The 24,020-nt window shown below is 43.1% G+C and overlaps 1 protein-coding gene across 1 annotated transcript in view; it reads right to left on the minus strand.

Annotated features, from left to right (window-relative positions):
* Positions 1 to 5,480: 5,480 nt before the first annotated feature.
* The window catches only part of LDB2 (LIM domain binding 2), a 202,601-nt gene continuing 184,061 nt past the window's right edge, over positions 5,481 to 24,020 (minus strand). The window contains 6 exon segments of the mRNA XM_033160279.1: positions 5,481 to 5,997; positions 5,999 to 6,052; positions 6,054 to 6,118; positions 6,121 to 6,160; positions 14,274 to 14,422; positions 15,585 to 15,708. Of these exon segments, the coding sequence (XP_033016170.1) occupies positions 5,929 to 5,997; positions 5,999 to 6,052; positions 6,054 to 6,118; positions 6,121 to 6,160; positions 14,274 to 14,422; positions 15,585 to 15,708 (501 nt within the window). The 3' untranslated portion in view covers positions 5,481 to 5,928.

The following is a 24,020-nucleotide window of genomic DNA, read 5'->3' on the forward strand; positions in this document are numbered from 1 at the left end:
GACTCCCAAGAGTCTCCTCCAGCACCATAATTCAGTACTGCATACACTTGAGTATTCCCCCAGAAAAAAGCACGGGTGAATACCTTATTGTTATTACCTGCGGCCTCGCAGGACATCTTTGGGAGGAGAAAAGGCTAAGGAGTAGACCATACACAAATCCAGAGTGAAGTCCCTAACATGGTTGAATACAGCCTTGTATGACTGCTTCTGGCAACTCCTGCAGCCAAGCTGGTGCCAAACGTATTGCTCTGCTTTCCTTTGGACCACATCAGCAAGGCCTTGTTGTCTGGGCAGTCTAGGACCTCCAGACACACTGCCGAGGCTGGAGAGGTCACTTTGGTGCTGCTGACACATCAAAAACAATGTGGGAAGCAGCAGCTACAAGTTACCGGTCTCTGCAGCCACTTTGGTTCTCCAGCAGTTTGACGTCACCCCTAGAGGTGCACTCCATTGTTTCTCTGTGGCAACAACAACAATCTTGTTGCATTTCTCTAGCGAAGTTCAACTTGTAACAAGGAAAGGGCAAATAGATAATGCCTTTTCTAGGGGGTTCCCATATAGACCAAAGCTTAGCTGCATACAGAACCATTTCACATGTTGCCATGATACAGCCTGGAAATTGCTATGCTGAAATCTAGTTACTGGCAACAGAGGCAGCCACTCTGCAGTACTAGGCAATGTTTTAAAGAGGAAAATTTTAAGTATGTGAGCCAAGCAAAGCGCCAGGGGAGGTGTAAACAGTCAGAATTTAATTATCCATCTTGGAATTTAGCCTGGACAGCAGAGCAGGGCTCACACACACTTTCTCAAATGCCATCAGAGCTTTAGTATTAAAAGTGGACATGGATTCTGTATCTGTACCAAAACAACAAAACTCTCCCTGCTGGTACAGTATAGCCCATGGGTCGGAAAACTAAGGCCCATGGGCCGGATCAGGCCCAATTGCCTTCTAAATCCGGCCCACAGATTGTTCGGGAGTCGCCGCATGGATCACCAGCGTGTGGATCGCCAGTACACACGTTCTTTCCCTCTCCCTCCTGTCTCCCTCACACGGCACTGGCGCTTCCTCCCTCCCTCCTCCTGGCTTCTCCCCGCCCTGCCTAGAGGAGGAAGGGGGCTGGGCTTTGTTGCTGCCAGCCCCTCTCTGGAGCCCTTTCGCATGCCGCTCAAAGTCCCGCCGCCAGCCCCTGCCACTCACAAGACACAGGAGCCACGGTTGGCTGAGTGCCCCTCTTGAGTGACCGCTATTTAAAGCAGCCCTTTCACGTGCCGCTCATCGTCCCTCCGCCACTGTTCATTCCCCCCCCTTCAAAATATAGCCTGGCCCCTCCAAGGTCTGAGGGACAGTGGACCAGCCCCCTGCTGAAAAAGTTTGAGGACCCCTGGTATAGTCTGTAGAACTGGCAAAAATGGAAATTCTTTCATCGGAGCAAATGGTTGGCTGGCAAAGGGTCTTGACTCCAGCAGCAAAGTGACAAGGCAACTAGCAACTTAGGTACCAGTGTGAGTTATGGAGAAAGGTGAGAAACTGGAAACTGGCCAAGGAGGTGTTTGAATCTTTGACGGACAAAGGAATCAAGTGTGCTATAAAAGGAGAAAAGTCCATTGGAGAAGGTGAATTAACTCTTTGCATCTGTCTTCATATCAGAAGATATAGTGCAGATCCTTGTGCCCAAAGTAAGTGGAGACTATTCTGTGAAGCTGAATGTTAGAAGATTCAAGGCAGACAAAAGACAGGACTTCTTCACTGTGGGCTTCACTCCTAGGAAATGTACTAATGCCCACCAGCTTGAGGGGCTTTAGAAAGTTTTGTGGAGAATGGAGCTCTCAATGGCTACCAGCCATGAGGTTTTCATTGTACCGCCAGCGTTCACCCCTTCCAAAAGCACAGGGTAACCTGGATGTAAAAGTTGGCAGATTAGTTACCTCCCCTACTAGTGGTAGGCAGGTGTGCAAACTCCAGGGGGCTGAGGTGTCTTTGGCCCCCTTGAAATCTCTGGGTAAGGGGCTGGGTCCCCTCAAAGTTGAGGGGGCAGAGGAGGCTCCTGATGGGCCTTCCAACTGTTGAGCTCCTCCAGTTTTTGGTGTGACATTCATCATGACACTCCGCCGAAGATCCAGCACTCTAGCGTGACTCTCGGACAACCCCAGAGAACCGGTGCCCTGTGTGCATGATGGCACGCGTGTGCAACGTCACGCACCCCCCCTCCAACGTTGGGCGCGACTCGGTGTTAGGCTAGTTTCTTTCCACACCATTCTCTGTGTCCCATCCAGACAAGCAAGAGGCACAGCCAGAGTTCAAAGTCACACCCCACCCAGGCCAAAATACTCTGGCTGCAAAGAAGGGCCACTGGGTGGGTGTTGCCTTGGGAGATTTCCAAGGGGCGGCTAGAGAGGCTGAAGTCCCCCACCCCACCTCAGGCCTACAGCCTCTGCTTTTCCGCTTTCGCAAAACGAAACAGCACCCTAAAGTTGCTATTTGGCAAGCACAGAACATCGGCGACCAAAGAAAAATTGTGGATTAGATGCATGCTACTAGCAATTTATTAGGTGATCTTCCAGGCTGGTGAAATATAAGCTAACCGAGGAATGTGGTTGCCTGATTACTCCTTGATGGTGATTACTACTTGATGCATAATCAAGATATTTAATATGGCGACGAGGAGAAATTCAGGACCACTGAGGTGAAGAGAACATCAGAAGAAACCCCCCCACCTATTTGTAATCAAAATGTTTAATGCTAAACTATTATTTAATTATGCGTGTGTTGGAGGGACTTGGTAGATTCTTCCGCTCACTGCTGTCAGCCGGACAGTCTTTGATCGTCGGAGTTGGTTAAATGGCTGCCTTTGATCACCTAGAGAACAGCTCATAAAAGAAACAGTGCTTTTGTTCGGCTTTCCCCTAACTTCATGGGTAAATAAGAAGATGGTTCTGAACAGAGAAGGGAGTGGGCGGTTTTTAATAAACACTTTCTCTCTTTGAAGTAGACATAGTCAAATTAGCATAGAGATGAGGGGAGTTGCTGTGTCAAGGCTTGGAGACAGGGACGAAGGAGGAGAATCTGCCAAAGAACTTAGTTAAGAGTACAGGTGAAACTCGAAAAATTAGAATATCGTGGAAAAGTCCATTTATGTAAGCAATTGTTTTCATTAGCTACTGGAGTTTAATATATGAGATAGACCCATGACATGCAAAGCGAGATATGTCAAGCCTTTGTTTGTTATAATTGTGATGATTATGGCGTACAGCTGATGAAAACCCCAAAGTTGAAATTGTTAATTTGGGGTTCTTATCAGTCCTTTGCAAATCCATTGTGTGGCTTCAATTCATGATCCGGTATTATACTGTAGGTTATGCTACCAGTTTGCATTTCTTTTGATCTGATGTGTAGAGATCTTTCCTATTCTACTTAATTCAAGAGGGTTCTGGAAGCTTCTCTGTGTGGAAGAAACAAGCAGAAGGTTCAGGATGTTTGGGTTATGCCTTCTGGGAAGCCGAGTACAGCTGGCTTAAACTGGTTCGCTTATCTCTTTTGCAAAGGTCTTGCTGACTATAAAAGTAAGGCCAGAAGGAGCCTTCGTTTCACTTTCTCTTTCTCTTCGGGTGTGGTGTTCTGTACGTAGTATGCTTAGTGTTAAGGTTTAGACTTATTATAAGTTATTGTAAGTTTAAGATAAGTCTGCTGCAAATGGATTTCTTATGGACAGTGCCAATCCTTAATATATTGGATTTGTGACCATGATGCTCATTTGCCTTAAGTAGCAGTAAAGCTCTGCTGGATGAAATACAATGGCCTCTGGCCTATTGTTTGGGAATCCTGCAATGTGTTTAAGTTTTTACTCTGCTAACTATACATTGGAATCTGCTCTGGATCAATAATGGGTAGAATTCAAATGACAAATGCACGACGAGTTCTCATCTGAACTCTCCTCTGCAGCATCCTACTTTTGTAATACTGTTATAAATTCCCATTTTAATGGTTGATTCTCTTCCGTAAGTTCATCAAAGTCATTAGAAGAAACATGCGCTATACAAAAACGAAAATAGGTGGCTCAAATATTATATCCTGGTAAATAACGCATGTATATTCTGTTGATAAAGAAGCACACAAAGCGCTTCTGTTAACACAATTTATTGGCACACGTATTGGCAAAGCATACATAAATACAGTTGTATCGTATAACACACTGACTCGCTGTATTTTTTTTTACATGATGAATTGAACATATTAATATGTAAATGAAAAAAAATTAGTTTATTTTATAAAGTTTCACATAAATATACTGGAATCAAAAATTAGTTTGGAGGGCTTTACAAAAGTATTATACAAGAAATATCGCATGAAAGAACAACAGAATAAACTTAAGATATAGTAAAAACCACAAAAAATAGTCTTTGTTGAAACTGCTCACAAAATTAATGGATTACATGGCTTTCAAAATTCAGTTCCACAGCAATTTTTACAAAGCATAAACTCTCATATAGAATGGGTGTCTTTCCTCCACACAATTCCCCCCCCCGCCCGCCCCCGTCTTTGATGAAACAAACTACATTTTTAGCTGTCTTGGTGCTTTTGTAATCAGTTGCAAATGTAAAGCAGTGGGCTTTTAAAATCGCTAGAATAAAAAATGGAGGGCAGCACCAACAAGGGCAAGAAACAAGGGCAGAGAGAGAGCCTCAATTTGTGCCAGGAAACATTTAAGAAGTTAATTCTTCAGGGACCACTAAAGCAGCACAGGCCCCAATCTGGGTAAGAGCAATACTCCATTATATCCCTAGCTGCCTCCACTTCACCATCCAGCAGCCAGATTTTCATGCACGTAGCCCATGACAGAAATCTGAAATCTCACCCGTTACCTTTGTCTAAAGGATGCTGTTTGCCGAACAGCTCCTCCCTGGGATCTCATTTTCTTGGATCAGAACCAATTCTGGATCAGATTTCAATTTTCTTTCGATCAGTCAGCATTGCTGGCCTTGTAATTTTTAATTTCACGAATTGTACTTTGTAGCAAGCAATGTGTGGGCGAATGGATTTGTACACCTGATACTCCAGGAAGCTCATATTTGTACATTTTATGGGACGTAGTTTTAAGAGGCAGAATCACTGGTCTCATGGATGTTATTGCAGCTTCCCCTGACAAAAAGTCTGAAACACAAAACCGATTAGGGCGCAGCTTTTCTTCATAACGAAATTCCATCCTATCTTACTTCCTCTCCTTAGAATGGCTAACCTGGGAGGGAAACACACACACACACACACACACACACACACTCGTACCTTGGTTCTCGAACAGAATGCTTTCCGGGAGTAGGTTCGACTCCCAGAACCATTCGATAACCAAGGCACAGTTTCTGATTGGCTGCAGGAGCGTCCTGCAGCCAATCGGAAGCCGCAGGAACCTGCGCTGGACGTTTGGCTTCCAAAAATCGTTCGAAAACCGGAACACTCACTTCCGGGTTTCGATCGTTTGGGAGCCGATTTGTTCGTGAGCCAAGGCATTTGAGACTGTGTGAGCGCACTCACACACCTCCTCAGGAGCAAGTTGGAAAAGATGTATTTTGTTCACCATGTTTTTAAAACGGCCAATAGATCCTGAGCACTAATGGTCTTCTGTTAGATATGGCCTTTAAAGGATAAAGGGGTTCATAGTAGGGAGGAATCTTCCACTGAAATGTGAGTATTGATCAATGTTCATGAGGTGCTACTTACATATTCAGTTCTTTCCACTGAGGTCAGTGTCAGTATCATGCCATGTGCAAGAGCTTCCGAGATACCTACCTGGAAGCTTATAAATTATTTTCCTAACTTAAAAAAAGAGAGAGCTGTACACATTTAGAAATAGGTTCTATGTCTGTTGAAAACTGGGAGTTATTGTCATCATAAAGGATGCTGCGATATGGTAATTGTGACTTGCTTCAGGCAACTTATTGGGAAGTCTGAGGTGTTGGGTTTTCAGGCTTGGTCTCTTGGTTTGCAGGAGGTTTACTGCTCCAACGGGCTGTTGTTCCCCAACGCAGGCGAATTGTTGAAGTCTTCGTCATCGTCCATAGCCATTTGCTGCATCATACTGCGTGTTCTCTACGCTTGTGATGAGTCGCTCGTCTTCGTCCCCAATTCTCCCCCCATTAGCGTTGGCTCTCCGACTACCATCACATCCTGTGAAAAGCATCCACGACTTGTTATATAAGATGCCTGGGAAAATAGACCACACTTAACATAGTCATTAGTCTACCCGTGACCCATTTCGTAGGAGAAGTATCCCTGAAGGCAAGCCCCATTGATATAGTGCACTGATACGGTGCCCTTCATAATAGCCAGGCTCAAAATGGAACTAAGTGAAATAAAGGATTAAGATCAGAACTGTTGGAATTGGGTTAATCTAGATTATGGAAGCAGAAAGAATTAAGAACTTTGTACCCTGAACCCAGCACACAGGAAGTCACCCAAAATTACTTAATTTGGTTGGGATATTGGCTCTTTCGATTGTATTTTGATTTGGTATTGTGTTAATGTGGCTACTATTGGATTATTGTAATTAAAATGAATGAAATTATTATACAAAAAAATTGGAACAAAGTGTTCTTCCTAAAAAAAAAAAAAATGGAACAAAGTGTTGGCAGGGGTTGGACTGGATGGCCCTTGTGGTCTCCTCCAACTCTATGATTCTATGATTCTATGCATGTAGAACTTGTGCTAGAATTTTACTCTGTTGTTAACGCTCAGATGTCTTGTCTGTTGTCAACTCTCAGGTTCAAAATACAGACAGTAACAGTGGGGAAAACGTGCATTAAAAAAAATCTTCACTGAAAGGATTGAAACAGTTGCTTAAAATGATTTCAGTGACCCTTTTCAGATTCAGTAAATTATTTCTATTTCAGGTGTTGTGGTTTTCAAGCAACAAAGGAGTGAAGTGTCAACGCTTATACCACTGAGGCATGTTCAAATTAAAGGCACACTTTATCTGTAAGTTTCCCCCAAACAAAACACCCTTGAAATGAAGAGGAGCCGCTGCTGTCCTCATGTATAACTCCCATTCATTTCAAGGGGGCTTGTGGAGGAGACTTCCAGGTGGATTACGCAGAGGGTCCTCTGCTTTATTTCTCTAGCCATTGACTACAGCAGTTAAAATGAAGTTCACAGAATGCTACGTTCAATGCAGCAGCCAATTGGAACACAGAACTCAGCACCTCTTATCTCTAACCAACTCACTTTGACATCTCACCACTTAATTATGGTAATTAATTTAGGTAGAGCTTTTAAAAAATATAAAAAATAAAAACAATGTTCACACTGATTTGACATTTGGCATTACTAATTAAGTAATTAGCAGAAAGAAAAAAAAGAAACCTTGATTGCCACAAGCCCTGGATCTGCCATCTGCTATTTTGTGGTGCTTGTCGCCTCTCTGTGTGTAGGCAGTGATGCTGCCAATCTGTGCGGTAAGAGGACCAATCTGTCCAGCTGGTACCACGAAAAGGAAGACAGAACGCTAATTATAATTACAACCGACGATGCTACCAGTGTCAAAAGCTGGAAGGGGCGAGAAGAAAAGGAACTGTCCCCTGCTGCTGTGAGTGCAAAAAGTCCTTTCACAGCACCACAAGTACAACTGCCACGTTGCTGGTTTTCCTGCTGATCCTTGGATAGCACGGAGTACTAAGACAGAGTGCAGACAGGAACCAGAGGGATTTCTGGAGCTCACTGCTTAAAGGAGATCCCCTAACCACGACATTCGTGGAAAGGACTTATCCATGGGGCACATCTTTTGGCGCAATGTCTCTGGCAAGGCTTCTTGTGAAGTTCAGATTTGTACACAGACATTTTAACAAGCCCTGCAAGGGACTGAATGGTGAAAACAATTCAGTTTGTAAATGCTGTGTTAAAAGCAAGGAAAGGTGTATAGAGTCTGGACCTCCCCTCCAATTCTCTCGGCCCCAAGTGCCTCAGAACATCCTAGTATTATAACAACTCTACCTATTGTCCCCGCTTGCCCTTTTATGTCCTGAACTCCCTCTCAGTCAGTACATCTTTGAGGTGCCACCTCTATGCCTAAAACCCCACAGATATCTCCAGCTGAAAACCAGTCTAAGAAAGTTTCTCTCCGCTTGGAGATATTCCTTCTGCTTCCCTCTCCTCTCTTTGCCACCCACCCCTTGACATTTAGACTGTGGGTGTCTTGGACAGAGGCAGAAAGCCCTACCGGAGGTGAGTGGGTATTTTCTTTTGTATGTTATAAAATGTGTTCAAGGTATATAGTATGTGTATGTATGTGTAGTATTTATAATATGTGTGTGTGTGTGTGTGTGTGTGTTATATATATATATATATATATATGCACTACTATTTTCAACAACAAAATCCAAACAACTAATTAACAGGGTGCTGTGGTTAATTAAATGTACAGTCTTTAAGTACACTCTCCAACAGTTTGCAACAGTATGTGGAGAGATTCAATGCAGAGAGAAGAGAAAATTCTGTGCTAGGACCAAACCAGCATCACAAAGGAGTGATTCTGAGTTGCTTTCATGGTCTTCTTTCTCTGGAAACTATGCAAGGTGGCTTGCTTCTAAAATTCAGGATATCTATAATTAATTATAATATTTGTACAAGTGATTTCAAGATTTAAGGTTCTTAAATAGTTTTACAAAATCAAAAACTGAGAGTGGAAACATTTTTTTTGTGGGGTGGGGGTAGGAAATCAGAGGGAAGCACGAAAAACTAAATAACAAACCTAGAAGGACCGATAGATGGAGCAAAAGTTTAAAAACACATGGTTTGTTGCATTAAAATGATGATTTATTTTTTAGCTGGCTCTTCACCAGAAGGACCTGGGGGGGGGATATAGTATATAAAAATACAGTGAAAAGGAATGTGCGGGATGTCAGGGAAAGAGGGACTACTCGGAGGAGCAGGGAGAGAAGAGGGAGCAAGCTAGAGCTGGGAGAGAGATAGCGATTCCTCCAGGGAAGGGGGGGTCGCTGGGTTATAGAGAACAGCCCACCCATAATCTCTACAGATTCATCCTCCTCCTCCAGCCCCCGTCAGGAAATGTCTCCGGACAGGAAGATGAGACTTCATAAGAGCCTTGCTGGAGTCCAGTATCCTGTTTCAAACAGTAGCTGTCCTCTCAAACAAACTTTGAAGGCAATTGCCTTCTCCTGCTTTTGCCCTGGAAACTGGAATTCAGTGGCGCCCTGCCTGAGAACAGAAGAGAGGCTCCATTTTGATCTTGTGGTTCACAGCTCTGTGGCTCCTTCAATTTGCCTAATCCCCACAGTGCCATTCTAAGGTTGGAGCTGAATTATTTAGTGGAGCACTGAATTGGCCTTGTATGCAAGTGTAATAACGCATTGAGGTTTTTCTTATGCCGAGAATTTTTATCGTTTTCTGAAGTTTGCATTGAATGAGGTTCTTATACATATGTTATATACTGTACTGTAATTTAGAATTCCTTTTCGGGCCAACCAGAAGATTCACAAAACAGAGATCGAAATCTGAGTATCTCGTTCTCAGAGTTCTATTGGGATCGCACCAGCACAAGTATCCACATAGAGAGTTGTTCTCATGGACTTATTTCAGGAATATTTTGACTATTTGTCTTTGAGATACTGAGTTGCGCATGTTGTTATTATTTGGCCATTGTCCATATTATTAAGATTTCATGTATTAGAAGGTATTGAAATGCCGTACATTTGCCGTACATAAGACGCACCTAGTTTTTAGTGGAGGAAAGGGGGAAAGCCCTGGTTTTTTGAGGATCAGCTCAAATTTGTGCAGCTTTTTTTTTTTTTTGCAAAGGGGGGAAAACAAAGCCTTTTTGCAAAGGGGGAAAAGCAAAGCTTTTTTGCTAAGGGGGGGGGAGCAAAGCTTTTGCAAAGGGGAAAAACAAGAGGAAAAGCCCCATTTTTATGGGGTTCAACTCACATTTCTGCAGATTCTTAAGGAACCCTTTCTACAGTTTGCAGAAAGATAATCTAATCAGCCAGTTACATGTGGCTGGGGAAACAAACAGCCTCCCTCTGCAGGCACATTCAACAATGGAGGCCTGGGCAAGGGGGCGGGGCCCAGAGGGAGCCAGGGATTCTTACTCTCTCCCAATCTCTTGCTGATCAGCTGCTGAAAGGGGTCCTTTCAACACCCCCTTCTCTCTCTTGCTTTTTAAAAAAGCAGGATCTGCTTTTGGCCCCTGGGCAATTCGGCCCCAGGGACCACAATTCGCTCCATAAGACGCACAGACATTTCCCCTTACTTTTTGGGAGGAAAAAGTGTGTCTTATGGAGCGAAAAATATGGTATCTCTCTGATTCCTTGGGCATGGTATTAATCCTCATTTGAAGGCACCTAGGCCTGTGAGCATCACCACCAATTTAGTCTGTACAGAATACCCAGTGGAAAGAAGGGCACACAACTGCTCACTTATCAAGCAGAAATGGTCGCCACTCAGGGTCTCATTTGTGGGTTTCTGGGGGGGGGTTGTGGGTACTGAGGCTTGGAGAGCAGCTGGAGCTATGTGCATGAGTCAGCCCCTTTCAAGAACTTGTATCCCACAGTGATACATGAAGGCGGTGGTTTCAAACTTTCAAACTCTTCCGGGTATCCCTTCTTGCCTTGACTAGACTGCCAGGAAGTTTTGAAGCACACACAGTTCATGTGCAGCCCTGGCAGTCTAACTAGGCCCCTCGCAAGCAACTGTGAGTGTGCCAGAGAGGGTCACACCAACCCTCCTCCTGTGGTTACACATTGCAGGGGAAGATGGATGGGCAAGCTCTTTCAGAGATGCAACGTCTGTCATTACTGCTCTTCTGGAGAACACAGCTCAAAAACCACAGCGTTTATGCACTGCAAAGGTCCATAATCGAACACAGAGAGCGGGTGGTGCTGTGGTCTAAACCACTAAGCCTCATGGGCTTGCTGATCAGAAGGTCGGCAGTTCGAGTCCACGTGACGGATTGAGCTCCTGTTGCTCTGTCCTAGCTTCTGCCAACCTAGCAGTCCAAAAGCATGCCAGTGCAAGTAGATAAATAGGTACCGCTGTGGTGGGAAGGTAAACAGCGTTTCCGTGCGCCCTGAAACTTGTCACGGTCTCTGTGCACCAGTGGCGGTTTAGTCATGCTGGCTCCATGACCTGGAAAAGCTGTCTGCGGACAAACGCCAGCTCCCTCGACTTGAAGGCAGATATGAGAGCCACATGCCACAATCAAATTCGACTGGACTTAACCATCCAGGGGTCCCTTTACCGTTTACCTTACAATCAAAAGTTTTGAGGAATGCTTGAATGGTAACGTACCACTAAATGAATAGATATTTCATAATGTGTCAACTGCCGGTGATTATCAGAAAGATTTCTTTTAATCATTTGTATTACTAACTTCCACAATCAATGGCAGCAGGTTATTTGCATTAGCTAGAATATATTGTCTACCTTGGAGCTATGGCACAGCTTTATTTGCATTTGGCATCTGATATTAGAAAGATAGCAAAGCTTTCACTATAAGGTGCAAATGCCCTGCATTATTCCATGTACCAATCAAGAGAGAGAAAGAGAAAATCAAACACATGGTGGTCTTGATGCAGAGAAACCAGTTGTGTCAAGTCCTCCTGAAATCAACTGGACGCAGGTTACTTGCAACTAATGTTCCAGTTGATTTCAGTGCAGCTTCGGCTATTTCTTTGGATTAGATGCATTGCTTCTGCCCCACAGTGGGACCCTCTGCTCCTTGGAAAGCAACGCCAAAGACACCCGCCAATTAATTCCACACCAAGTCATCATCTCAACTCCCTAGTGCAATAGCCACCAACCTCTGAAGAGGACTGGAAGTGACTCCTTTTACAGCCCTCAATGCTTCTCCTTAAATTGGCCAGTAGGGGTTACTGTTGTCGAATGACACAAGGCTCCATCCCTCCCAGGGTTAAGGCTCCAGCTCTGGAATGCTCCTAGCTCCTGCTCATGGATTGAGAAGCAGAATCCAAGAATTAAACCCTAGGGCTTTCTTTTGCAGGGGACACACACAGCTAAGGGCTAGTCACAGCAGCTTGCAAGATTCGGCTACATCCGCTCAATTTCATGGTTACAAACAGCAAAAGTCAGTGTACGAACAGGTGGGTCTATGTCTGCAAAATTTGGAGCGCAGCAAGACCCCAACAGCCCACAATAGTTGACTTGAAGGCTGTGCTTGGCTTAGTGTGGCCAAAGGCAGCTGTACTGCTGGAGCTCTCTACGTTACCACACTTGTGGAAAAACTCCTTTCTTTCTACCCTTAAACAACCCCATGGCAGCTTGTTGAGTTATAAAAAAACAGAATGTGCAAATCCATCGTAAATATGGCACACAACCACCTTGTAAGGTGAGTTGATTCTTCATGAATATTATCATGTTTCCATTCTGTTCTACTTTTAAAACTGCTATCTGTGTACGGATGATGAACTTGAAAATGCCCTGTTCCAAGTAACGTTTAGTGTTACCCCCCCCACCCAAAACAAACTGATTCAAAGAGCAGGCCCATAATTCCTGGAGCATGAAAAATATACATATGGGGAAAATAGTTGCCAGCTTTTGATTGCAAAACAGCTGAGGATGTGGAGTTGATTGGAACTGGGGCACCTGCTCAGACCAGTAATGGGGTTTGCCAAAGGGTTTACACCAGGGGATCAAGGAACAAATGAAGGACAAACCAACTAAATGGGACAACAGGCAACAGTTCAAAATAGCATCAGTTTCTAAATGCACTATAATTTTTTTTAAAAGCTTCTTCATAAACAGCAACACATTTCATGGAGTTGATAAACCACTGTGTGATGCGAAACTGACAAGAGTTTCCACAATATACTCATTATAGATGGTAAAATAAACTAAATCTTAGGAGAGGCTTGGATCGTTTCAAAGAACTAAAGCTTCATTTCCGGAAGCTCCTAGATGGGGGTTGGGAAGTCATTTTCTCCCGTGATCAGATTATTTCTAGATGTCTGAAGTGTCCTCTTTGTCCAAGAGGCTCCTCATGGGGATACCTGAAGGAGCTTCTCCACCCCCATCGTTCAGCCCAGACACTGAGGGCCAGCTCTGAGGGCCTTCTGGCGGTTCCCTCACTGCGAGAAGTGAGGTTACAGGGAACCAGGCAGAGGGCCTTCTCGGTAGTGGCACCCGCCCTGTGGAACACCCTCCATCAGATGTCAAGGAAATAAACAACTATCTGAATTTTAGAAGACACCTGAAGGCAGCCCTGCTTAGGGAAGTTTTATGTTTGATGTTTATTGTGTTTTTAATATTCTGGTGGGAGCCACCAGAGTAGCTGGGGAGGTCTGGCCAGATGGGCGGGGTATAAATTAATTAATTAATTAATTAATTAATTATAATAATCATTCCTTCTTGTGTGCTCCATGTGAAAGGCAAATGCTATGAGGCATTGGTAAATGCCTAACCTCACCATTCTCCAGAACTGGATTTGCTCTAAACGCCACAGATGAGATAAGAATATGTTTGTAACAGCTCTACAACAATCACTATTATTATTATTATTATTATTATTATTATTTTGGGAGCTACCCAGAGTGACTGGGGAAAACCCAGCCAGGTGGGCAGGGTATAATTTATTATTATTATTATTATTATTATTATTATTATTATTATTATTATTATTATTATTTACATACCTTTGCAGCTATCACTGGCAAGAAGGAGACTCTCTTCTCATAATTTGTCATGGGGGCATTGACTAATTGGAAGGAGAAGGAGGGCTGATCAGTGATGCCAGGAGTGCAGATGTGTCTCAGTTCCAGGCAAGTGCAGGACATAGCTCTTTCTTGTTTTTAAGTGAATTTTTAGTGATTATGGTTCCAAAGCTATGCTTAAAACAACTTCTGGGTAACGCCTGGGGAAATTTCACAGACACCAGAGGCTGTTGCTGAATGTTCACAGGAACGCCTGCATATGACGCATGCAAGGAACAGAATTCTCACAATACTCAGCACTGTCTAGGGTCAGGAGCCGACTTAGCCACTTTTCTAGCAAAGAGCGGTCACCTGCAGCCTAGGAATTGCCTTTTCATTTATCAGCTTCACTTTCCTCATTTACAGAGAAGTGAATGGAGGCATTTCTGGGCTGAATACAGAAATGCCATTTAGAGAGGGGGACTAAAAAGTCCAGTACACACGCAGAAACCACTTTATGGTTGCCTGGCTCTTTGGCCTATGTGAATTTGTTTTTGTGTGTGTGTGTGTACTTGTGGTTGTCATCTTATATGGAGGCCTAACAGGAAGGTGAGACTTACAGGTACCTGACTTGAAAGACTCAGGTTTGCAGCCGCCGCCGCCTTTTTCTTGCTGTTGGTGGTGTTGGCATTGTTCCCGGCACTGCTATTAGAAGTGCTGCTTGTCGAGTTCTTCCTTTTCCTCCGTTTGGTCGCTGGCTGCCTTGTAGGCTCTGCTACAGTAGACACACAGGAGAGAAAATGAGTGACAGCTCTCAGCGTGTGCAGGGAAATGAGAGTGGCAAGCGACGGTAATCTCCTCCCCTGGTTTAAAATTCCCGCGTGCTTACTGAGCTGAACAAATCTGCTAACACTGGACACGTTAGCCTAGAACTGAAAGCAAATCTAAATTAAAGGGCATGGTACCTATATAGAATTCTAACCATTCATAGATCTCAAACCCAAATAGTTCCCTGAGGTGGTGTGAATAGAGATGTGTAGGCCCGGAAGAAAACGGAAAAATTCGGGGGGGAAACGGTCCCCCCCTGTTTTTCCCCTGAAGCCTTTTTTGTCCCCCCCCAAAAAATTTTGGAAAAATGAAAAAATAAAAAATAGATTATGGAATGTTTTATTTTAACATGATGAATAAAATATTTTAAGATAAGGGGTTCAAATATTTATAAATCATTTCTAAAAAATATGTATGGTATCAGATTATTCTAATTTCTGTGAGGACAAGCAAGTCCTAGGTTACAACTGAACTCTCCAATGAATAATTGTTACTTCTGGATTTTTAAAAATTGTGTTTTGTGTTGTTGTTTTTTTTGTTCCACATAAACTAGTAAACAGTTCAGGAGATTGTTGCTCCATTTGTTACAAATACAAATAAATATCATTTTAAAAGTAAATTATGTTTGTAATAATTGTTTGGATACACTACAGTTTTAATATGCTGGTTGTGATAATTTTATGCCCATGAAAATTGTCCATAGTTATATTTTATGTTTCTAAAGTAACAGAATGACTTTCAATCTGGAAAAGAAAAAAGAAGTGCTAATGTAGCATTTTTTTCCCCAATTTTTCCAAAAATTCCTGTTTTTTTCCCAAGCTTCAAAATTTCCGGGAATTTTACATCTCTAGGTGTGAAGTGGAGTTGTTTAGCTCATAGCTCCTCCTCAGAGCAGATTCTCGTCACAGACACCCATCAGTCACCCTCCATCTTCCACTGGGACGATGGCTGCTGCTGATTCTGCTGCCAAGGGGACCTGATCCTGACACCTTAAGCCAATTAATTACTACATTTCTGTGGCGAGAACTCTCATGGGAAATGTACAGCTGATGGCTCAGTCAGGCCCTGAGGAAAGACTACCTTAGCACCCTTTGAAACGGGATTCATACCTGGAGGTGCCACCATCCTCTGCCATTTCTGAAACAAGCATGTTTTCAGGCAATCTCGAGGACTTAAATTATAGGTTTTATGCCTTGACATCAATTCTTGCATTGGCTCCAATATTACACACAACTGCAAAAAAGAAAGGAGGCAGGAAAGCAAATTTAAAATGAATTGCATTTGCTGGAAAACATACTTCTAGTCTGAATTGAAACGCAGCTTATCGCCCTAGTCTCTGGCTCCTGTGCTTTCTGCTAAACAGAGAGTTATGTGATATGCATTTCAAGCAGCAACACTGTGGAATCTCACATTTCTGGGCTCAGGGATCTAGAATGCAGGTTTGCTGCAAATATGAGGGGGCAGGACAACTCAATTTCTTCTCTGGCTTGAGTTGTATTCTGAGCAGATGAGGTTGGGGTAACCGCCAGCGCTTCTGCTTTCAAAAACAGGCAGTGGTCATTGCTTTTTTGTCCCAGAATTCTAGCTGTGTAACCTGATATATGCAGCACATGGAGACTTCTATAGTCTGCAGTTTTCATCTTGGAACTGAGTCTAAAAACTGACACTATTGCCATAACATTTTTTGTTTTTAACCTCCCCCCCCCCTTCCAGCTTTGTGCAACATCTTAACAGATTAAGAGTTGTTGGAAACTCAAATGTTTGCTCCCTACTTTGTGACATTTGGTAGGTTCTAATCAATTGCACAACTGAGGATTTGGGAGGTGTTTTTTTCCTTATGGACATCCATGGCAAACTTTCCTTTTTGTATCTCCTGGAGAATACTGTAACCTGTGTTAATTTGTTGTACAGGTGTATAAAGAATGGAAGGAAACATACAGAATATAACATTTTCATATCTCAAAGCTAACTTATTTCTCTTTGCCTACGATTTTCATTTTACTTTTTGCTATACACTGGCTTATGCATCTCTCCAGCCGGATGGGCAGGGTACAAATAAATAATAATAATAATAATAATAATAATAATAATAATAATAATTTGCAACCTGTGCTTTCAGAAACCCTGCATTCCTCAGTCTGTCCCCTTAGTCTTAGTCCTCTGTAATCTGCCCATTCATTCTGCTATGCAACTCCCTTCTCTGACCCTGAATAATAATAATAATAATAATAATAATAATAATAATAATAATAACAACAATAATAATAATTTATTTGTACCCTTCCCATCTGGCCGGGTTTCCCCAGCCACTCTGGGTGGCTTCCAACAGAATGTTAAAATACAATAATCTATTAAACATTAAAAGCTTCCCTAAACAGGGCTGCCTTCAAATGTCTCCTAAAAGTCTGGTAGTTGGTTTTCTCTTTGACATCTGGTGGGAGGGTGCCACTACTGAGAAGGCCCTCTGTCTGGTTCCCTGTAACTTGGCTTCTTGCAGCGAGGGAACTGCCAGAAGGCCCTCAGCACTGGACCTCAGTGTCTGGGCAGAACAATGGGGGTGGAGACGCTCCTTCAGGTATACTGGGCCGAGGCCATTTAGAGCTTTAAAGTTCAGCACCAACACTTTGAATTGTGCTCTTCCTTTTCCCATTCCTATCCATTCCTATTTCTATAACTAGCTGCCATCATCTTTTTACACCTTGCCTCTGTCTTCCCAGTTCTCTTTCTTTCCATTTCTCTGATTGTTCCCTTTTTACCGTCCTTCCCACTCTAACTTCACGGATGTCAGAAGGGTGAGCACACCAGAAGTGGGGTGAAGTGAGGAGGTGCTGGCCTGCTCAGGGCTCACACATACAAGGAGCATGGGGGTTCTAGGGAGACAAAATTCGCGACTGGATTCTTGGCTAGGGATGCTGCCCTCGATCAAGAACTATCTAACGCGGCCAGACTCTCCATGTGTTTCCCCCGTGTGAAGGTAGTTAGATCTCTGGCCCACTATTTGAGTGATCTGATCAATCCTACGCTAAGAAGGGCCTTTACACTAGCTCGATTTCATGCCATTCCCACAGCATTCTTACAGGGTGTATTTTCCAATATTCCTCTGGATCTTCAACTCTGCCCATGCAACAAGGGAAAGATAGAGGACTTTATTCACTTCTTCCTCTACTGCCCACTATATGCCTCAATAAGATCTAGGCTTCTCCCTCTAATCCCGCCGACTATCGCCAGGGACGATGACCGCATGAAATACCTACTGGCGGATGCCAACCCCTTGGTTTCACGTGGAGTGGCCATCTACATATTACAGGCCCTGAAACTCAGTACCACCTTTTTGGCCAACTTCCCTTAGCCTTAGTCTTATGTATATTCCTAACATGGACACTGTCGTCACGCCCGCTAGTGCTTTTTATTTTATTTGTTTTATCCAGTACGGTTTTACTTCCAATTGTTTTAACTGTATCTGTTGTATTCTTTGCATAATCGTGTCAGGCTACTGCCTGGTCTTTTACTATGTGCTATGGCCATATGGCTAATGTAATAAATAAATTGATTGATTGAACAATACTTTGGAAGTCCCGAGCCCCGAGGAGATTGGCCTCAACCGGGGCCAGGGCCTTTTCAGCTCTGGCCCCGGCCTGGTGGAATGCTCTGTCACAAGAGAGTAGGGCCCTGTGGGATTTGACATCTTTCCACAGGGCCTGCAAGACGGAGCTGTTCCACCTGGCCTTTGGGCTGGACTCAGTCTAACCCCCCCCATCTCATTTTTTTTAAATGGAACCCCTTATATGGGATTTTGTATATAAATTTTCCCTCGGCTCTTTTTGCTGGCCCATGTAGGACCAGCATGGATAGTTGGCCCCGGAGAATATTTGAGGTTTTCTCCCCTTATGGCTTTGATCTATAGGCTACCACTAAAACGAGGCTGCATTTTAAACTGTATTCTTACTTATATTTTAATCAACTGTTTGTTTGTTTGTTTTTAATGTTTTTACTGTATTTATATTCGGTGTTAGCCGCCCTGAGCCTGGTCTTGGCTGGGGTATAACTAAAATAATAATAATAATAATAATAATAATAATAATAATAATAATAATGCCATTCCAGCTATTCCTCACCAGCCTCAGATTTTAACTCACCCATTATGAGGAGGATTTCAGTCTAATAGAGTATCCCTGGAAGTTCATGAGGGGGCAGGTACTTTGAACCTTTCTGAAACATCTAGAAATTTTCTTTTCTTTACTTAATAACAAAAGGTGGTTTCCCACCTGCAGCCATGGAATGATTGTGCCATCTCCGCTACCACTTCAGGATTTGACACCCTCATTCTACAGCATTTGTTTTGCCCTTAAGTCCTAATGGCTTGGGATTCGAAAGATGGTCTTCTCTGGCAGAAAGCTGCCCATTCAACAGGTGTGAGTGCCTCCATATTCTGAGATGAGGTAGGTGGTGACTACCTTAGGCCTTCTGAACTGAGGAAGCCTATTTCTGGAATGGGCTGCCCAGAAAAATTAATTTAGTAAAGGTAAAGGAACCCCTGACCATTAGATCCAGTCGCGGACGACTCTGGGGTTGTGGCGCTCATCTCGCTTTATTGGCTGAGGGAGCCGGTGTACAGCTTCTGGGTCATGTGGCCAGCATGACAAAGCCACTTCTGGCGAACCAGAGCAGCACACGGAAACGCCATTTACCTTCCCGCCAGAGTGGTACCTATTTATCTACTTGCACTTTTGACGTGCTTTTGAATTGCTAGGTTGGCAGGAGCAGGGACCGAGCAACGGGAGCTCACCCCGTCGCGGGGATTCGAACTGCCGACCTTCTGATCAGCAAGCCCTAGGCTCTGTGTTTTCAGATGGCTAATATACATTCTCCTTTGGAGCATGCACTTGAGAGATGCTGCCTAGTATTTGCTGCAGACTTTTCTCTTTAAATTTAGATTGTATGGTTGTAGTGCTGGATCTGCAGCTTTGTATTTTTATAGCAATTGTGTGTGTTTTTGCCCTGCCTGTTGCCAAACATATTTTTTTTAATGCTACATTTATGATTAGCAAACATATCACACGAGCGAAACTCAGATAATAAGGTTGTCCTAAAATAACCCAGACCTCCAAATTCATGTACTAACTGTTATTTACAGATATATAGAAACATTTTGCCACTATAATAAAAATGTCCAGCTCTGGAGTTATAATTAATAAAAAGATCAATCTTGCAATGTATTACGTCTGCTAGTTTTTCTGTAGTCAGTTGGGATTTCATATAAGAATAGATCAGTTTTTGGAGTACACAACTAATATTTAAATTCAATGTTGGTTATATTCACTCATATTTTGGTTGTCTTCAACCATTCCTATATTACCACCAGACACATTTTTTTAGTAGCAAGACTGCTAAAGAAAGAGCTACTGTAATTCTACCACTTCTGGACACCAGGTGGCAGAACTAACTCAGCTAAGGAACCTAAACCCTCACTTGGGTTGTTATGGTGGAAGAGAAATGCAAATTACTTTCAAGTGAGCTAATTCATTTTGGTTGGGCTTTGCATTTTAAGCAAGGAATACAGTGTGTGTGTGTGTGTGTGTGTGTGTGTGTGTGTGTGTTTAAAGTAATATGCATGCCATATGGCAAGTATATTCAGCGTATTTCTTGAAAGATTTCCCCCCCTTAAAATCCTGAAAGTTGATAAATTGAAAAGCTAGAATGGAAACAGTCCTTAAATCCCAAAAAAGCATCAAAACCAAAAAGACATAATTATGTGTATTGCTTAAACTAGATGCAGTCTACTGGCACTGCATGAGCAGGGTCATACCAACAGAGTGTATGGATTTTGTATCTATGAAGCTTTTCATAATAAGGGATGCAAACTACATTACATCAAGATTGCCCCCAAAGGAGTATTTTTCAGGCAGATATATTTTTTATTGTCTTTGCAGAATCTGGAATAAAGATGGAGATCTTCATATCTGCGTTGGACTGGAATTGGTTCTACGCTGTGGTGTTTACAATTGGTTATATATATAAAAAAATAGTTGTTAAATTGTTTTTATATGTGCAACTGTTTTAACTGTTTTTTACTGTATATATGTAACCGTTTTATAAATGTTTCTTATTGTATTGTAAATCACTCTGGGATGTTTCATGGGAAAATTCATAAATAAAAGAAAAGAAATACATGCGAAACAGATGGTTGAAGCCTCTAAACCAGAGTTCAGAGAAATATGTAAGAGCACCTTCTCAGACAAAACCACTCTTTTTCACCATATGACTGGGAGACAGCCACTGCCATGAAGCATTTGCTCCGGCCAGGTTCAACAAACTGAAACTTAACTGACATATGCAGGCCTCAAGCCATCAAATTAGTGTAGCACACATTATGTGCAACTACCTTGGGAAATTGTTCAGAAACTTCAGTTAGGACAGAATGCAGCAGTGAAAATTCTGACTGAATCGGTTTTCTACATTTTTGTTGCAACAATGCTGGTTTCCAATTCCAGGCCCAATTCAAAGTGTTGGCTACCATCTTTTAATTTGTGTGAGGCTGAGATCTGAATACTTAAGTGCCATCTTCCCTACTACGAACCCAGTCGATCCATCCATATATTTCACCAGCAGAGACCCTTTCTTTGCATTTCGCTGCCTTTTGAGGCTCAGTTTTAATGATAGCACACGAGCACTGGGGGAGGAAGAGGGGGGGCGGGGGGAGCGTACCGACCCAGGCACCACGATCCCGCTGGGGTGCCATTGTGGCTGGCCCACATGCTGGGAGCCACGCCCCCAGGATGCACGCCACACCCCTGTGGGCGGTGTGCCACCCTCCAGATGCACGCCACGCCCCCAGGATGTGCGTCACGCCCCTGCGGGCAGTGCACCACCCTCCAGATGTGTGCCACACCCCCAGGATGCACACCACGCCCCTGCGGGAGGCGTGCCAAGCCCCCAGGATGCATGCCAGCCATGCCCCTGCCTGTTCTCTGCCCCTGGTAACGGAGCATGAAGCTCTGCCACTGCACACGAGGAGGTATTCTCCTTAGCAGAGTCTATAGTTTGAAACTCCTCATCCAGGAGGTTTTTTGGTTCTCATCCTGACCATCACTGAACACCACTTGAAAGCTTTTCAATTTGACAAGACCCAAGGCCTGGTTTGTTTTTATCTTTTCCTTTTTTTCTCTCTCCTTCTCTGTGTGTGCTGAAATGCTTGTTTGGCTATTGGAAAAGCAAATGTGTATGGTGATATTTTAGTATTTTAGTTGTAAGCTGCATTGGATGGCTTGTGGGGGTTGGAAAAGTGAGGTAAGAAAGCCTAAAATATGTAAAATATAAAGAATCAAGACCATAGCCAGCTACCCACTCTTTCATCCCTGTTCTGCATTTGCAGTTTGGGTATATAAATACTGACCTACCTTACACAGTAGTTAATATCACAACCAGATTAGATATGTATAATTGTATTACATGATATTATAGAGTTCTGGATTTTGCTGCATGGAACTAATGATTGGAAATGATTTCTCTCTCTCTCTCTCTCTCTCTCTCACACACACACACACCTGCCTTGAGTGCTTTAAGTAGAAAGATAGGGTATAAATTGAAATAGATTGGGAGACAGATTAGACAGACAGACAGACAGACAGACAGTGTTTTGGAGCATGGGAGTAACGTATCATAAAGTCCTCTTCCCATTATGTACTTTGATGATGTACACATAAGATTTTTAAGTGTACATGTACATGATCTGGAAATTTAAAGTGTGAACATGACACACAAGTGTCCCTTAGGCTGTGCATCACTTACAGCTCAATAGGCCCATGTCTTAGCTCTGCTGCCTGACTGACTTCCTTTTAACTAGAGATATCTGGAGCTGAACCTCAGATCACTTGCATAGACTATAGGGACTCTTCCGTGGAACTAAACCCTAAATCTGAAACCTACTGTTGACTTGGCTGATACAAGCAATGAGAGTCTGACCAGAATGCAAAATTCAGAAACTTATTTATTGTAAGTGGTCCCCAGATAATATTTGCCTTTGGTCCTGTAAATTTGCTACTTCATGTACAACCAGCGCTTTCCTTTCTTATATGAAGCTGGTTTAAAGCAGCAGCATTCAGCGATGGCATCCTGATTACCTTTACAGATTAAAAAGCTTTAGTCTACGCCCTTTTGGAAATGTTTTGTGACCTATCAGAGATTCCCGTGCAAACGGTATCTAAAGGAAACAGCACGGGGAAAAAGGCTGGTCTCCCTGCATGCTGTTTCCTGTCACATGGTGTCCGTGTGTGACATTTCCTTCCTCTCAACTTCCCCAAAAGGCAAACAATCCGCTATTCAGCAGTTCTGACTCAAATCCCAACACCTGATGCTTCTGATATGCAAACTGCCAGCTTTTCCTATTTGTGCAACAATTAGACCTTTATCTGTTTGCAGCTTTCCACTTTGACTATAAAAAAAAACGCTCCCACTGTCACTTTTGACGTTTGTCCTTGGCAGCCTGCTGGAGTGCGGAAGGACTCCAGAAAGCTGCTCGCCTTATTCAGGTCATCGCCAACCCAAAGCAAACGACAGTCATAAAAAAATAAAAATTAAAAAAATTCAAGCACACTTCAAAGCGTCCAGGCAAAGTGAAATTTGGTAAATTTAAAACATTTCAATGAAACACGCTTGCTCTACAGGCACATGAGAGACAGGGGGTGCAACAGGTGTGCCCCAGTTGTGACCTCCCCCTCAAGCCAAATGCAGCCCACAAAGCTGTGGATTTGATCTGAAGGATTATTGGAGGTCCAAATTACTCTCTTCAGGCGAGCATCTGTAGCACGGAGGCAGGACCTGCACACACGGCCATAGTTTATAGGTGGAATGCACTCATTCTGCACTTCTCTTACTACTTAAGACAGGGGTAGGCAAACGAAGGCCCGGGGACCAGATCCGGCCCAATCGCCTTCTAAATCCGGCCTGCGAAAGGTTTGGGAATCAGCGTATTTTTACATGAGTAGAATGTGTCCTTCTATTTAAAATGCATCTCTGGGTTGTTTGTGGGGCCTGCCTGGTGTTTTGACATGAGTAGAATGTGTGCTTTTATTTAAAATGCATCTCTGGGTTATTTGTGGGGGAAAGGAATTAGTTCATCCCACCCCCCCAAAAATATAGTCCCTCCCCCGGTCTGAGGGACAATGGACCGGCCCCCTGCTGAAAATGTTTGCTGACCCCTGACTTAAGACATTCATACTCAATGAATCTTTTGATAGAACTGGTTTGCTGTTCTGATCTATGTATGTTTACATTTTAATACTGCTCAATTCAATCTATGATGTTTATATACTGTATATTCTGGCGTATAAGACTACTTTTTAATCCAGGAAAATCTTCTCAAAAGTCGGGGGTCATCTTATATGCCGGGTGGAGAATCTGCAGTCGAGTATATCTTAAACTCTATATTTTAACTGGAAAAGTTGGGGGTCGTCTTATACGCCCAGTCGTCTTATACGCCGGAAAATATGGTAATAGGATTTTTATTGTATTTTATTGTTTTGTTGCTGACATTTCATTGTTTATTT

The sequence above is a fragment of the Lacerta agilis genome, chromosome 9 (genome assembly GCF_009819535.1).
Source record: "Lacerta agilis isolate rLacAgi1 chromosome 9, rLacAgi1.pri, whole genome shotgun sequence".
Taxonomy (NCBI): Eukaryota; Metazoa; Chordata; class Lepidosauria; order Squamata; family Lacertidae; genus Lacerta; species Lacerta agilis.